Source organism: Geotrypetes seraphini, chromosome 4, assembly GCF_902459505.1.
Source record: "Geotrypetes seraphini chromosome 4, aGeoSer1.1, whole genome shotgun sequence".
Classification (NCBI taxonomy): domain Eukaryota; kingdom Metazoa; phylum Chordata; class Amphibia; order Gymnophiona; family Dermophiidae; genus Geotrypetes; species Geotrypetes seraphini.
In genome coordinates this window covers 208764736-208781396 of record NC_047087.1, presented here as the reverse complement: position 1 = coordinate 208781396, position 16661 = coordinate 208764736, and the positions used below count along the sequence as shown (strand labels likewise).

The following is a 16661-nucleotide window of genomic DNA, read 5'->3' as shown; positions in this document are numbered from 1 at the left end:
AGCTCTGTTCAGTGAGATTTTTTAATGTGGTACGTAAATTCTGTTTACGAGTCATTCCCAGTCTATGAGAATGGCCTGTAATCTCTCTTTGCTCATGGCATCTAACAGGCAGCTGTCTTCTGTAATTTCATCTCACTTACTCCAGCCAAAGAAGGGTGGTAGGCTCCAGGCTAAAGCGTACAGCCAAACTCCTAAAAGGATAAGCACAGCTCTCTTCTTGGACATCATTCCGATAGATGCCAGTGGTCGTGTGATAACAAAATACCTGTCCACAGAAATCACCATCAACGTAATCATAGATGTGATACCAAAGAGAGCACCACAGAAAGCATACAATTCGCAACCTGCCAAGAGAGAATGCAACCACATTACAGAAGAGGCCACAGTAGATGCTTCCTTTCATTTTGCCTCCATTTAGTTTGGAAAAAAAACACCACTTTTGAGTTTCAAAGAGACTGGAAGTGACCTTTACACATGCTTTTTATTCCCTACAAAGACTGTGTCTGAATTCAAGAAAGCGCGAGACAGGCATGTGAGATCTCTTAGGGAGAGGAGATAGTGGATACTGCAGATGGGCAGAGTAGAAGGGCAATTTGGACTTTATCTGCCTTCATGTTTCTATGTTTGAAACCTCAGCAAGTGTGAATGAAGGTGATGCACATTTGAGAAAAAAATATCAGTACATGAGTGTTTATGTATGTATGTATGTATATATATATAAGTGGAAATATATGAAAGGGGTGGAATGAATAAATAGGGAACAATTATTTACTGTTTCAAATACCACCAGGATTAGGGAATGTTCCATGAAGCTAATAGGTAGCACTCATAAAATAAATCAGAGAAAGTTGCTGGAGGAAAAGTCTATTAGTCATTATTGAACTTATAGACTTGGAAAAGTGGCCAGATGTACTTGGATGCTGGAGGGCAATTTTATAACTTGATGCTTGTTGGTAAGTGCCTGTTTGCACATGTAAGTGCAGTGAAACTTATAATTTACAAACATAAACACCCTGAGCGTTGTGCTATAAATGTATGTGAACATGCTATAGTATCCAAATGCAAGGGGGTGGAACATAGGCAAGACAAGGGGTGGGGCTTCAAGTTACACACATACCCCCAAATTTTATATATATACCTGTATATATACGTGTATATATGTGTGTATATATGTATATATATGTGTATATATATGTATATATACATGTATATATATTGTTTATATACGTGTATATATACATACAACAATTAAAAAATTGTGTGCACAAATTTTGGTGCTTTCTCAAATTGTGCATGCAATTTAATTACTTAACAAACTAATTGGTGTCCATAATTGGGTGTTAACAATCAATTATTAGTGCTTATGTAATGTAATGTAATTTATTTCTTATATACCGCTACATCCGTTAGGTTCTAAGCGGTTTGAAGAAAATATACATTAAGATTATAAATGAGAAGTAAGAAGGTACTTAAAAAATTCCCTTACTGTCCCTTATTGGCAATAATTGGAATTTATGTATACATCTGTATAGTCACTACTCTATAAAGATGCACACTAGAGAATGACACGGTGGCGGGTTACCCACGGCTAGCCGCGGGTAACCCGCCAAAACGGGGAAGAAAAAATAGTGGCCTCTGCGGGACGGGGACAAGGCCATTCACCGCCCCGTGGAGCGGTGAATGGACTTGTCCCCACAGTGAGGCAATCAAGGATCGCGCGATCCCCGCTATCTCCCTCCCTCCTCCTTACCGCCGGTTGAATTTCTGCCGGTCCGCGCGAAGAAAAAATAAAAAGCCTCCTTCCTTTTCCCCTGCTCTTACCGCCATGCTCACTGCTGCAGCTACTAAAGCCGATAGGAAGTCTTTCTGACATCAATTCTGACGTCGGAAAGGACGATCTGGGCTAGCCAATCGCTGCCTGGCTGGCCCAGAACGTCCTCTCCGACTTCAGAATTGAGTCGGAAAGACTTCCTGTCGGCTTTAGTAGCTGCACTGCAGCATGAGCATGGCGGTAAGAGCAGGGGAAAAGGAAGGAGGCTTTTTTTTTTTTTTGAGCGGCAGGGAGGCAGCAGGCTGGCTTTGGCTAGGGAGGGAGAAAGGTAGGCAGGCAGGATTCGGGGGTGGGGGTGGGACAAAGTGTAGAAGGCAGTGAGAGGGACATAGGAAGGAGGCACTAGGGGCACTAAAGACATGAGGAGGAGGCACTGGAGGCACTAAAGACAGGAAGGGGCACTAAGGACATGGGAAGGAGGCACCGGGGGCACTAAGGACATAGGAAGGAAAGAGGGAGGGAATAGAAAGGGACAATTCTTGGGCCTGAGTGCAGAAAGAAAGAAATGAAAGAAAGGATACACAGACAGAAGGAAACGCAACCATAGACTCATGAAATCAATCACCAGACAGCAAAGGTAGGAAAATGATTTTATTTTCAATTTAGTGATCAAAAGTGTCAGTTTTGAGAATTTATGTCTGCTGTCTATATTTTGCACTATATTTGTCTATTTTTCTATAGTTACTGAGGTGACCGAGCTTGCGGAGATGGGGCGGAAACAGGGTTTTAAAATTTTAGTCCTAGTAGTTTGCCAGTCCACAAAATAATTCTTTTATTTCTGATGGTTCACGGGTGTAAAAAGGTTGAAAAACACTGATGTAGAGTATGCCGGCTTTCTTTTTCGCCCAGCTGCACGCGTTCAAAAAGCCGCGCTTGCGCGACTGCTCGAGTTGATCAATCTTCTCCTCTCTTACAACTTCCTGTTTCCGGTTGCGTCAGAGGAGAATATTGAACTAATGAGCACCCGCACGTGCGGCTGGGCGAAAAAGAAAGCCAGCATACTCTACATCTAAGGTGAGATGGAGGAAGAGAGATGGCGGAACACTGCAATCGGTCGGGTGTCTGCTGTTTTTGTATCACTGCCTGCCTGCGCTCACTTTCCAGATCCTCCTGCATTTTTAGTGTGCACAATTGACCTGATTCGAGCTATAGATGAACATGGGGGACACGTCATTGCAAGGGAGGACAAGTCAATTGATTTATTTTATGTTCTGTTTTTACTACAGGGCAGAGGCACTGAAACAGATTCTCAGTGCAGTAGTAGTAGTGGCAGGACTCTCTTCTGTCTTCATGGTGTTTCGCAGTACTGAGGCTTATATGGATGCTGTGGGGATGGTGACGGGGCGGTGAATGGGATGGCAGTGGCGGTGACGGGGCGGTGAAAGGGATGGCGGTGACGGTGACGGGGCGGTGCAGAGGATGGTGGGCCGGGGACGGTGCAGTGAGGGGACAGATTTTTTCCCCGTGTCATTCTCTAATGCACACACAAATTTTTCCATGCTAATCCAAAAAGGTGATATAGCCTTGGAAGTGGCATGGGTGGGTCAGAGGCATTTTTAGGATTTGTACAGTGTGGTATAGATCCATGACCAATTTAGACATGGGAATTTACACCAAGGTTCACCAGTTGGTATAAATCCTCGTGCTCAATTTTGGGCATAGATCTTGGCACTAAGGCTGTTCTATAAGTAGCACCCCACTCTGAGTGCTGTTCATAGGAGAACACTTAGGTCCTGATTCTATAAACAGCACACTCCACATGGTTGTCAATCAGTCACTAGGTGTTGTTTATAGAATCACACCTAGTAACACCTAAGCGGACTTAGACATCTTAGAAGTAGATGCCGGTATATTTGGCCAGATTTTACCTAATGGCCTAATTTCCCAATGCCTATCTTAGACGCCTAGTGGCACCTAAGTCAACCTTGCCTATTCTCTACCCCTAACCATGCCTACTTTTTAAGTAGGCGTCATAGTGCGGTTCGATTTAGGCATTGTTAGGCACCACACAGTATTCTGTGCGTAACCTAAATTGATCATTAATTTTTTTTAAATCAGTCCTTAATGGCACAGTCAATTACCATGTCATTTAATTAAAACCAATTAAGTTGCATATGGAACTAAGACGTTACTAGGTGTCTGTGATTAGAACACCTAGCGACACCTAACCTACGTACCATTTATGGAATCAGGCAGAGCTCCGAAGTCTCAGTGCATGGTTGAGATGATGGTGTTGGGTTGAGGGACTTAGATTTGTTAGGAACTGGGGACCCTCGATGAAATTAGAGTAATACTTTTAAAACTAATAGGAGGAAATATTTTTTCACTCAGAGAATAGTTAAGCTCTGAAATGCATTGCCAGAGAATGTGTAAAAATGGTTAATGTAGCTGGTTTTAAAAAAGGTTTGGATAAATTCCTAGAGGAAAAGTCCATAGTCTGCTGTTGAGACAGACATGGGAGAAGCCATTACTTGCCCTGGATCGGTGGCATGGACTTCGGCTACTATTTGGGGTTTTGCGAGATCCTTGAGACTTGGACAGGATACTGGGCTAGATGGACCATTGGTCTGACCCAGTAAAGCTAGTTTTATGTTCTTAATCTGGCTCAATATGTCTTAATACACCACTATGATCATACACTTAACCGTAACTTTGAAAATAGTGCCAGCTTCTCCAGTAATCCTGTATATTTAGGACCATACATTGTCGAAAAATGGATGCTATGTACTGAAACTGGAAAGTGTTTGAAAAAACCAAGCCATGCAACAGAAAAGCAAATGAATAGTCTCTCAGATTCCAATGCATACCTTTTTCTCCAAAAATCCAGCGTTTGTGAAGACTTGTGGCAAAGAAAACTGGAGCCTGAGTACTGGACATTAAGAAATCGCTGATAGCAAGATTTATGATGAACATATTTGCAGGAGTCCGGAGGCTCTTGCTTCTACATTGAGGAAATCAGAATGAGAAATATTACTAACATTGTGCTACAAATGTTCAAAGTTGCTTATGCACAAGTGAACAAAGCACACAAGTGCTTAAGCACACAAAATCACAGTGAGATTGTGGACTTTTCCCACTGTGCTAGTCTCCTCTCCGAGTCCTGTTGTGAAAAGTATTACTTGCATTTAGCACTAAATCAATATAGGGTCGGACTATATAATTGCTTGACTCCACTAACATCTATAATCAGTGTCTATGAAAAACAGGAAATTGAAGTTGATGCACTCTATGGATTTTCTAAATCTAGGTCATGTCTAACCAGGCAGGTAGGAGGGGAAAGGCATCTTCCACTGCTGTTAAGTTTAGATTTCCCAGTCAAATATGAAGATTTATCAGGTTAACTAACTTTCCCTTAGTTTCGCAAACTACTGGCTTTGAGTTACAAAGAAAAATAACCAGCCTGCAGCCATGTAAAAAACTCTACGAGGTGCTTAGAAAATGTACATGTTTTGCAGTTCGGCAAGGTTCATACATACTGTATATGATTTCATAGAAAATTCTAGACTCTGTTTTTATAGAATGCATGAAGTTCATTACTGCATTTCTTTTCCCCTCAATGATCAAAATGCAAAAATTATACAGTTAGATGTCCAATCTAGGCAGTCAAATTATTCCTCACATGAATATATAAGGACGTACAAGAATCACAGTATGACTGAATATGAAGTGAGCAATTTAGCAATAAAACAATCAATATCTTTAATAAACATAATTTAAAAAAGGAACTTGAAGTTCAGAACAGTCTTGATCTTTCTTTGTTTCCTGATGTTTTGTAGATTTCTAGGTTCAAAAGTACTAAAGGCTGGTTTTCTGAAATGTTTTGTTTTGTTAAATTGTGTACAGTACGGTAAATATTGGGCTTCTTTTACTAAGGTGCGCTAGCGTTTTTAGCGCGCGCTAACCACGCGCTAAAAGAAAGATATTAATGCTCTGTGGAGGCATTAGCATTTAGCGCATACGGTATTGTAGCGCGCGCTAAAACCACTAGCACACCTTAGTAAAAGGAGCCCATAGTCTATGTCAGGGTTAGGGAACTCCGGTCCTCGAGAGCCGTATTCCAGTCGGGTTTTCAGGATTTCCTCAATGAATATGCATGAGATCTATTTGCATGCACTCCTTTCAATGCATATTCATTGGGGAAATCCTGAAAACCCGACTGGAATACGGCTCTTGAGGACCGGAGCACAATGGAATGGGAGAATAAAGACATGTTGGAAACTTTGGGGCCTTTTTACTAAAGGACACTAAGCTCTAATCTAACACATGCATAGGGGGTAATTCATTAACAGGCATTAAGCAATTTCATGCACTAAATGCCAAGATGCCCTTAGGAATATAATGGGCATCTTGGCATTTAGGAGCTGATTCTTTAAAGGGTGCGTAACTTATTTGACAAAATACCCATAATAGCCTCGATAATTGAAAAAAAAAAAAAAAATTAATTGGGTGTTAGGCCCCTATTCGATTCTATAAAAGATAGCCACCTATTGCATTGGCATTTAGCGATGCCTAACACCAAGTGGGCATTTCTATGGGTGGAACATGACTTAAGCACCACTAAGGGCTCCTTTTACAAAGGTGTGCTAGCGGTTTTAGCGCGTGCTTAGTGCACGCTACACTACCGCACACGCTAAAGACTAATGCCTCCATAAAGCCGTCATTAGTATTTTTTTGGTTAGCGCATGCTAATCTTTAGCACGCTCTAAAAACACTAGCGCACCTTAGTAAAAGGAGCCCTAAGTGCAATTCTCCAAAAACTTAGGAACCTGAAATGTAGGCCCTTAAAACCCTGGCCAACATTTCAGACGAGTTCCTGCTGAACCAGAACCTATGCAGGTAAGGCTAGTCTCAGTTAGGGCCCTGGTCTTTGATCTAAGGGCTGCCGCGTGAGCGGACTGCTGGGCACGATGGACCACTGGTCTGACCCAGCAGCAGCAATTCTTATGTTCTTATGTTCACCTAAGTTTTTACATAGGCGTGTCTAGCCATGATTGACACACGGCCAGCGTCTTTTTTCTAGGAGCTGGCCAATTTAAGCACCATTTATAGAATCAGCCCCCTCTTAGGCATATAACTTAGGCCCCCTTTTAACAAGCTGCATTGGGGGGTTTTATTGCAGGTCATTGCGATAAAAGCTCCGACGCTTATAGGAATTCTATGAGCGTTGGTGGTTTTACTGCAGAGACCCATGATATAAAAAACTCTAATGCAGCTTGATAAAAGCACGCCTTAATTGTCAAACTACCTCAATAATTGGGAACAAAAAATTAATTGGGCACTAGGCCCCTATCCAATTCTATAAAAGGTAGGTCTATTGCATGATGCTTAGTAGCGCCTATGTGGGCATTTCTATGAGTGAAGTGTGATTTAGGCACCTATAAGTACGATTCTCTAGAAACTTGGGCACCTGAAATGTAGGCCCTTAAAACCCTGACCTACATTTCAGGCGTTTAAGTTTATACATTGGTGTCGCTAGCTGCGATTCTGTCAACGGTACCTAAGTGTGATTGACACATGGCCAGTGCCATTTTTCTAGACGCAAGCCGATTTAGGCACCATTTATAGAATCAGCCCCTTAGTGCCTGTTAATGAATTTCCCCCCTTAATGTGTGAAAAAATGTTAACCCCATTAACAAGCCCTAACTTGCACATTAACTATTTTTGAAGAATATTTTTGGAACAGGTGTGACATGGGTGGAGAATGAGCATGGAGTCATTAACCAGCTAGTGCACTGGTTCTGAACCCCATCCTAGGGGACCCCCAGCCAGTCGGGTTTTCAGGATATTCCTAATGAATATGCATGAGACATATGATATAGATGTTTAAATCGAAAAAATTCCAAAAAATGTCACTCACCAGCATTGGGCTACCTCTCTAAGATCCAACATTGAAATTCAAAAACAGGTGGAGAAAAAAACCTCAAAAACATTTTTAACATGCAGCAATCATTGATGATTCACAGCTGGCATTTTTTTCTTATCATAGGCAAAAAACACCCGCAGCACAATGTAAAAAGATCTAACCCCACTACTATGCACAGTATTTTTAATTCTTTTATATATATATATATATATATATTTTTTTTTTTTTTTCTGTAAAAACTTTTTAAACTTTTTATACTTTTAAAACTTTTTGTATATAAATATGTGAAATATAAAGTTCTAGATGCAACATCGCTGAACAAGAAAGCAAAATACTTAGCTCTGGCGCCAGAGGACGGAACTGGAGGGAATCCACCGGCATAAATTTCTACTTCTTCTTTTTTCAGCGGCAGACATAAACCTCTCACAGAACACAGTCAAGTCCACGACAGAGCCATCGCCTCCAACAAGCACTCGTTTCACCAAAACATTTGGTTTCTTCAGGGATTCTCAAAAAGCTTCCAACAGCCACAATATTCTCCTTTAGAAATTCACCAAACAGCTTCCACAGCCAGAAAGTTTAACCCCAGCTTCAAATGTGCACAACTACATTTTTGATCTTGTGAGACAGATGTTTAAATACCTACGTGACATAAAATGTGCATGAGTTGAGTCTCTTTCATTTGAAAGGAAACTCTGGAATGAGAGGGCATAGGATAAAGTTAAGAGGTGATAGGCTCCGGAGTAATCTAAGGAGATACTTTTTTACAGAAAGGGTGGTAGATGCGTGGAACGGTCTCCCGGAAGAGGTGGTGGAGACAGAAACTGTGTCTGAATTCAAGAAAGTCTGGGATAGGCACATGGGATCTCTTAGAGAGAGGAAGAGATAATGGTTACTGCGGATGGGCAGACTGAATGGGTCATTTGGCCTTTATCTGCCATCATGTTTCTATATTTGCATGCCTGTCTCCATTATATACAAATCTTTCTCATGCATATTCATTATATACATTATAGAGGAAACTATTCACTTTTATTAATTATTGCATACTAAATAATTTATCAATCCCATCTAATAAATACCTAATACACCACATACTAACATCCAGAACCCAACAAAATGGTTAGTATGTGGTGTATTAGGTATTTATTAGATGAGATTGATAAATTATTTAGTATGCAATAATTAATAAAAGCTAAGTACATAAGTTTTAAAGTTGTATAAGAAAAGCTTATTGACTTGCACAAATCACAGAGTATAGAGCACAAGCACTTAAAAAAAACTAAGGTCTGATGATGAATAAAAGCCAGAAAAAAAAACAAGCCTTCAAATAATTTGGCTGGTGGTTGGCTGGAACTGAAGACCATAGAGACACATAGAAATGAATTATCAGAAAAAAAAGATTGATGATTATTAAGTAATGTATTATTGTTAATTTGGTTGAACATTTGTTACACTTATTGTAAGTCTGAAAATGAATAAAGAATTTAAAAAAAAGAAAAAAAAGATTGCTTATAAAGTAGGCACTTTGAAGTTTATTAGATGCCGTTGTGGAGTGAAGGTGTATATAACATAGACAACGTCATAAACAACATTGGGCTATTTTTATATATCTGTTGAATAATTAATAAAAGGTCATATATTTTAAATTGAGCATGTGAATAGTTTTCTCCATAATGCGACTTATCAGATCATTGACTAAGATCCTTAAACCGGAAGCACTCAACATTCTTATTCACTCTCTAATCATCTCTAGGTTAGATTATTGCAACACTTTATACTGTGGTATAGCTAATAAAGAAATAAGAAGATTACAGATAATACAAAATGCAGCAATAAAAATTATAACAAATTCAAAAAAGTATGATCACGTCACACCACTCTTACAAGATGCACACTGGTTACCTATCACATATAGAATAACGTTTAAAATCATATTATTAACATTCAAAATTCAACAATCACGAGCCGTTATTCTTGGATCGACTACTAATACCTTACTCCTCACTTAAGACACTAAGATCGATGCAACAACATTTATTAACTATCCCTTCTTTGAAAATAATTGGGACCAGAAGAGCAACCATTTTTTCAGTACTAGCCCCTCAACAGTGGAATAATTTGCCAATCTATTTACGTACTGAATCATCATTACACAAATTTAAACGTGACTTAAAGAGTTTCCTTTATAAAGATGCATTTAATATATAGACAGAACGTTATAATAAACATAACACCTAGTACCCAAAGAATTAAACGAATAGGACGTCAATTTGAAATTATAAGCGTTTTTCTAATCTTACTCTTCTTATTTTTCTTTTCCTTTAAAAGGCCATTAATATTTTAATTGATTAACCAATCCAAACATTATCTTCATATCCTGAAAGATTTTAAAAATAATTAAAGCATTTTTAATCAATTTTTATTATATTCTTTCTTAAATGACCCCTTCCTTGTGTGCAAACCTTAAATGTTTCTTTTTTTCTATAAATTTTAATTCTACCTATTACCCAATTGTTCCAGTTTGTATTAATTTGTAATAGAACAAAAATGATTAGTATGTATTATCTTATCTTATTTGTATTTGTCATCCCTACCTTTTTTCTATATATTAGAAATATGTAATATGCATTGAAATATTGGATATTGCGTAAAAATCAAAATTTATTAAACTTGAAACTTGATCTAATCCTTTGTAGATTAGTGGAACTATTAAATAGTTGTGATAAGTCCAAAGATTTATTGTATTATGCATATTCATTAGGGATATCCTGAAATCCCGACTGGCTGGGGGTCCCACAGGACAGGGTTAAGGCCACGGAGCTAGCATATAACCCAAAATAGGAGGCATCAAGTGCTCTTGCATTAACTTTTTACAAGTAATGTGCGCTACTGCGAACAGCGCACAACCTGAAAAAAATTATTCATAAATGCCTGTATTCTGCCACATGGAAACTGGGCTTAGCACATGGGAAAGTCCTGCTTTAAGACACGTTGACTCCAGATCGTAATGACCTTTGGTTAAAGGGCCTCTTTATTAAAGGACAAATCTTGCCAACCGCCTTTTCCCTACTGAGATACTAAACATATTTTGTAGCAGCGTTCTTCACTTCTATGTTTTTATTTCAGTGAGAATGCACCACAACTTCATTTTGCTGTGATTTATGAGGCCGCAGTTATGGTTTATAGTTTCTTAATTTGATATACTGCCTTATATTACAAGAATATCAAAGCGTTTTACAATAAAACTGAGAAAAATCCAAAAAGAACTCCATCATTATAGACAGGAATGAAAAGAAAGAATTTGAAAGAAAAGGCTAAAAGTGAGGGGCCAATAGTGCCTTAGTTTTCAGTTGCAGCCACCAGGTATTTTTCAAACATAGGCCTCTTTTTTTGTCTCTATAGCTCAGCCATTGAATCAACAGACCTTCTTGAGGATCCATAAACCATAACTCCTTTCATAGCCATAGTGTCACTAGTAAGGGATGACTGGCATTCTTTCCCTCCATGAGCTATGAAGGCTATCTTTGCAATTTTCCAGCCCCTGCTAGCAGGATAACCCTAAGTCTGTTCAATGTGTGGAAACCACGCCTTCAGTTGAAAAACCTGCAGAGATCGTTCTGGGCAGCATCTGTGACTTTTTTACATAAAAAGACTTCAAGCGGTTTAAATAAAAGCAACAAAAATGATATGGGGTATAGATCAAAAGAATATGAGAAGAGACTTGAGAAACTAGAGAAAAGTAGGGATAAGGGTAATATAATACAGATGTTTAACTATTTGAAAGGTATTCATTTATCAGTTAATTAATATGTTTTAGAATCTACTCCATCTATAAGTCTAGGTGGCTTACAACAAAAATCCACAATCTTTAAATCATAAAACAAACATACAGCAATTAAAATAACAAAACAATAAAATGCAGGCTTCATAAAGAAAGAGCAACCCTTAATATGTATCTGTGAATTTCATCCTGAGGAAATAGACATGCTTACTGAAACAATAGTCTTTAGGTCCTTTTTGAAATCATTCAAATTCCTCATATCTCTCAGTTTCTGAGGTAAAGAGTAGAGAGTGGCATGGGAACTACTACCATGGTAAGACTGTGATTGCTGCAGTAGTGCCCCCTACAAATTCCCCAAGAATGCTGCGGGAATGGTGGACTGTTCCGCGGTAGTGCCACAGGAACTGTAACCAATCTCATGGCATTCCCATGGCTCAGTCTCTCTCTATTTCTTTCCTCCCCCCCGAGGCTCCCCTCCTACACTCCTATCTAACCTGCCAGAAGTCTTTGCCTTATATGCTAGCACTGCCGGCTGGCTGGTCAGTTGAGTCTCCTCTGTCTTGATGGCAGTTGCAGGCTACATGGGAGCAGGAAGTTGAAGTTCCCAGCCAGCCAGCCAGCCAGTTGGCAGTGCTAGTGTATAAGGGAAATCACTGCTAGTAGGATAGGTAGAAGTGCTGGGGATGGGGGTAGGGGGAAGGAAGGAAGAGAGAGAGAGATTAGGCTGCGGGGGAGAGAAAATAAGAAAGAGAGACTGGGATCCTGGAGGTAGGGAGAAAGACAGACCTGACTGTGGCGGAAGAAGAGAGAGAGAGGAAAAAAGAGAGAAAGAGAGATGATACAAACCTGACTGTGGAGGGAGAGAGAGAGAGAGAGAGAGAAACCTGACTGTGGAAGGAGAGAGAGAAGGGGAGAGAGAGAGAGAGAGACCTGATTGCTGAGGGATAGAAAGAGAAAGGGGCATATATTGATTGAAGTGGGGTAGATAGAGAGAGACAAGAGGTAGATGCTGAAGGATGTGATTTTATCAAACCTTAAATAAACTTGAAACTTGAAATCCTGGCAAGACAGTTAAGAGAAAATGAGGAAACCAGAAAACAAAGACTGGGACTGCAATTGAAAAATAGCAAAGATAGAAAAACTCATTTCTCCATTTAAGATAAAAGTAGCGTGGTAGCTGTTGTGAGAGATTCAGGGGTTTTCCCTCACTGAAGCTACAGTTATATCCCTGGGCAGCAGAGGGTGTTAGGCAAATCATTGAAAACCTGAGCTTTGATCTCAGTGCTGAGATCCATTAGGAAATAATAATAATAATAATAACTTTATTCTTTTATACCGCCATAACCAAAAGTTCTAGGCGGTTTACACTAAAAAGAGCTGGACAATCGTTGAGAATCCCTGAGCTTTGATCTCAGTGCTGAGATCCATTAGGAAATAATAATAATAATAACTTTATTCTTTTATACCGCCATAAACAAAAGTTCTAGGCAGTTTACACTAAAAAGAGCTGGACAATCAGCACAATACAATAATACAGTAAAAAATACAAATATTTGTAAAATAGAATTTCAAAAATAAATTCTTATCGAACAAAGTGGTCTTAATTAATTTCTGAAAACTGCAATAAGATAACATAGCTTGCTGAATACATTTACCTAACCAAGATTGTTGCCTACCAGCTTGAAATGCTAGGGTCTTATCTAAGAAGGTCTTATATCTACACCCATTAATTTTTGGATTTGCAAATAAGTAGAAGTTTCTACAAAATGAAGAAAAAGGTAAGCTGGAGATAATCCTGATATCAGCTTAAAGCAGATACAGGAAAATTTGAATAATTTGATTACAGCCCTGCTGGGTCAGAGGAACAGGTCTCAGGCAGGGAGGAGTACTTCTGCCTCAGACTGAAATCATTCAGAGAGGTCACAGGGGAAGAGGTCCCTGAGAGACAGAGAGAGGAAATCCCAGTTTTCCCTAAACATAGGCTGAGGTAGAAGCACTGGGATGCTGAATGCTGCCTATGGAAGCTGACTAAAGTTGAGTAGAGAGAAATATACTGAGGTAAGCTATTGCTTATTGAAGTGAGGATGCTTGTTCCAGCTCTGGCTAGGGTCAGACCGCACATGGACTTGGTTAACCTTGCATGTAAGGCAATTGTAACAAAACCTTTTTGTTCATGTACAAAGGGTGTCCTGACTCTATATGTGTCCAGACCTCTCTTTGCAATCCAAGCCAGCCTTACATTTGGTGTTTCTGCCTGGTTCTGAGTTTCTGTTAGAAACAGAAACATGATGGCAGATAAAGACCAAATGGCCCATCTAGTTTGCCCATCAACAGTAACCATTATCTCTTTCTCTCTCTGAGAAATCCCAAATGCCTATCCCAGGCCTTCTTGGATTCAGACACAGTCTCTATCTCCACTACCTCTTCTGGGAGACTGTTCCATGCATCTACCACCCTTTCTGTAAAATAGTATATCCTTAGATTACTCCGGAGCCTTTCACCTCTTAACTTCATCCTATGCCCTCTTATTGCAGAGTTTCCTTTCAAATGAAAGAAACTCGACTCATGTGCATTTGCATTATGTAGATATTTAAATGTCTCTATCGTATCATATCAGAGTGTATGTCATAGTGTAGGTACATTCTAGAATCTTCCTAACCAGCGTATAAAAGGAAAAGGAAAAGTAGAAGTAGATGGAATTGCCTGTGACATAGCATGAACTAAGGAAGAAATGACTGCCTGAAAAAAGGAATGCCTTGGCTAAGGTAGGACATTTAAGGAAGATACCTGTTTGCAGAAGAAAATTAGATACTGAGAAAGAGAAAATCAGCTTAACATTTTTCTTGTTTGGTGTTTCTTTTAATTGGCAATCAGGGATTGAGGATGATATTGGAGGAAGTTAAACGAGTGTTGGTATCATCCAGGGTGTGGAGGCTGTTAGTTTTTAAAAGTAAATACCCCTATTCTTTGTTAGAGCCATGGTTGTGGAACCCTACGAGAAGTCAGGAATAGATTTGCATACACTAATGACTTTAACAAGACTGTCCTTCTGACTGTTTTTGAGCAAGATGGAGAGCAAGGAAGCTAAAGAAGTTACAAATGTTTATGTAAAGCCTCCAAGAAGTGGTGGTCAACTTCCACCGCATAATGTTTGGGATTTTACCCTGAGTGTAATAGTACTGAGAAGTATGGACTATTGGCAGAAAACCTGATGCTACAAAAAGTCTGTTTCTGAGCTTTTTCTCAGAGGGAAGGATATGCATGTTTGTATGTAGTGAGTAGTTATTGAAAGTAGCTCTTCTTGTCTATGTCTGAATGAATCCTTGATATTTTCATCTGAGAAAGCATTCTTGGGATGCTGGGCATGATTTTCTTTCTCTCTCAGTCTCTAATCCCATCCTGAAGTTCAAGTTTTATTAAAAATTTGTTATACTGCCTAATCAGACTTCTAGGCGGTGTACATCTAATAAAGAAAATTATAATAATAAACGTTATAATATAAGTCACAATATAACAATAAAAGACTTTTTAAAACCAAACAATATTTCGTACATATTAATACAAAGACAAACAAAGATTCCTTAGGCTAATTCAGTAAGGAGAGGACAGTAGGGATGTAAGGACAGCATCCTAATATATATATATGGAAAAAGAGAGGAGACCTTCAGGGACATACTAATATGGCCCCAACTCTATTCTGGGATCCCTTGTGCTGCTTTGAAGAAACAAATCATCTGAAAGAGCATCATCACCTTCATACGACTGACAGTGATCCTATCTCTAGAATCTGCCTTCCAGTTAATATATTATTTTCTTTGCACTGAGAATTTATCTCCAGGAGGATATTCCTAGATAAGAAGGGATAGTACTGCCATTATTATGGATTGGATCAATGATCAGAAATGTAGAAAGCTAGGTATCTGATGAGCATGAGGGTCATTTGGTAACTTCACCTATATAGGATTTTAGAAAATTCTGGGGAGAAGCCAGCTCTCTTACATGTGGCTGCAAGAGACACACAGACCTCCGTCAATAAATACTTTGGGAGGAAAAGACCTCTGAAAAGGTAATTCAGCATATCAATATTTATCTGTTTACAAATCTAATCACTAGTGTCAAAAACCTCTCCTAACCTTTTAGACTGCTAGTTCTGTATTATTGTGAATTCAAACTTAAACTAATTCTCATTTTCAAAAAATATGTGCAAATGTTCTTCCTTGAAGTTATTTAATCCATAATCCCAAAACATTAAACATGAAAAATGTATCTTACTTGCTTTGAATCCATACACTGAAATTCAAACATTGTTGGCATAGTCCAATGTTGGCCAGCATTTCACTGAACTGCATCAAGGAGCTTTCTTGACGGGAAACAAATTTCTTCAAATGGGCTGGGGTGAGTCATCTCCTGCACATACTAGATTTTCAAGAAGCATTTTTTGGCAGGGCAATGTATAAGAAATTAGAGTAGTCTAGTTGAAAAAAGATGTATGCACAAACCATTATAACTAAACTGGTTGGGCATAAGATTAATTGTTGCTGACAGATGTATATTAGCTACCAAAACATCCCTTTGCTTGAAGCTGAAATTTTGTCTTTCAGTGAGGAAAATGTTCTGAGTTGTTTTAAAAGTAACTTAAAGAGTTTCCCTTTTAAAGATGCTTTTAATTTTTAGATTATGTTCAAATTTTATATTAGTTTCCTTCCAGGTTTCTATTTTTCCCTCCCTAATGTTCTTTCCATCTATGGTCTTTCACTGTACTTTAAAGCATTGAATTGTAGTTCTGTCCCTTCTTACCTTGTGTATTGATTAGTCTGTTGGTCTAACCCAGTGGTTCCCAAATCTGTCCTGGGGGACCCCCAGCCAGTCTAGTTTTCAAGATATCCCTAATGAATATGCATGAGAGAGATTTGCATACCTGTCACTTCCATTATATGCAAATCTCTCTCATGCATATTCATTAGGGATATCTTGAAAACCTGACTAGCTGGGGGTCTCCCAGGACAGGTTTGGGAACCACTGGTCTAACCCATCATTTTTAAATTTTAAATTGTATGTCTAAATATATGTTTATATTTTTTATTAATGCTGTATCTCGCTTAGTAAACCTAAATAAGCGATTCATCAAATTAAAATAAACTTGAAGAGCTGTATAGTACCAATTGTATAGTAACTGTGAAACT

At 38.9% G+C, this 16661-nt stretch overlaps 1 protein-coding gene across 1 annotated transcript in view; it reads right to left on the bottom strand.

The window, feature by feature from the left end:
* OPN4 (opsin 4) overlaps window positions 1-16661 on the bottom strand; it is a 162712-nt gene that overhangs the window by 59539 nt on the left and 86512 nt on the right. The window contains exons 5-6 of the mRNA XM_033942952.1: window positions 4639-4772; window positions 141-344 (exon numbers count right to left, since the gene is read on the bottom strand). Of these exons, the coding sequence (XP_033798843.1) occupies window positions 141-344; window positions 4639-4772 (338 nt within the window). The remainder of the gene's footprint in view (window positions 1-140; window positions 345-4638; window positions 4773-16661) is intronic.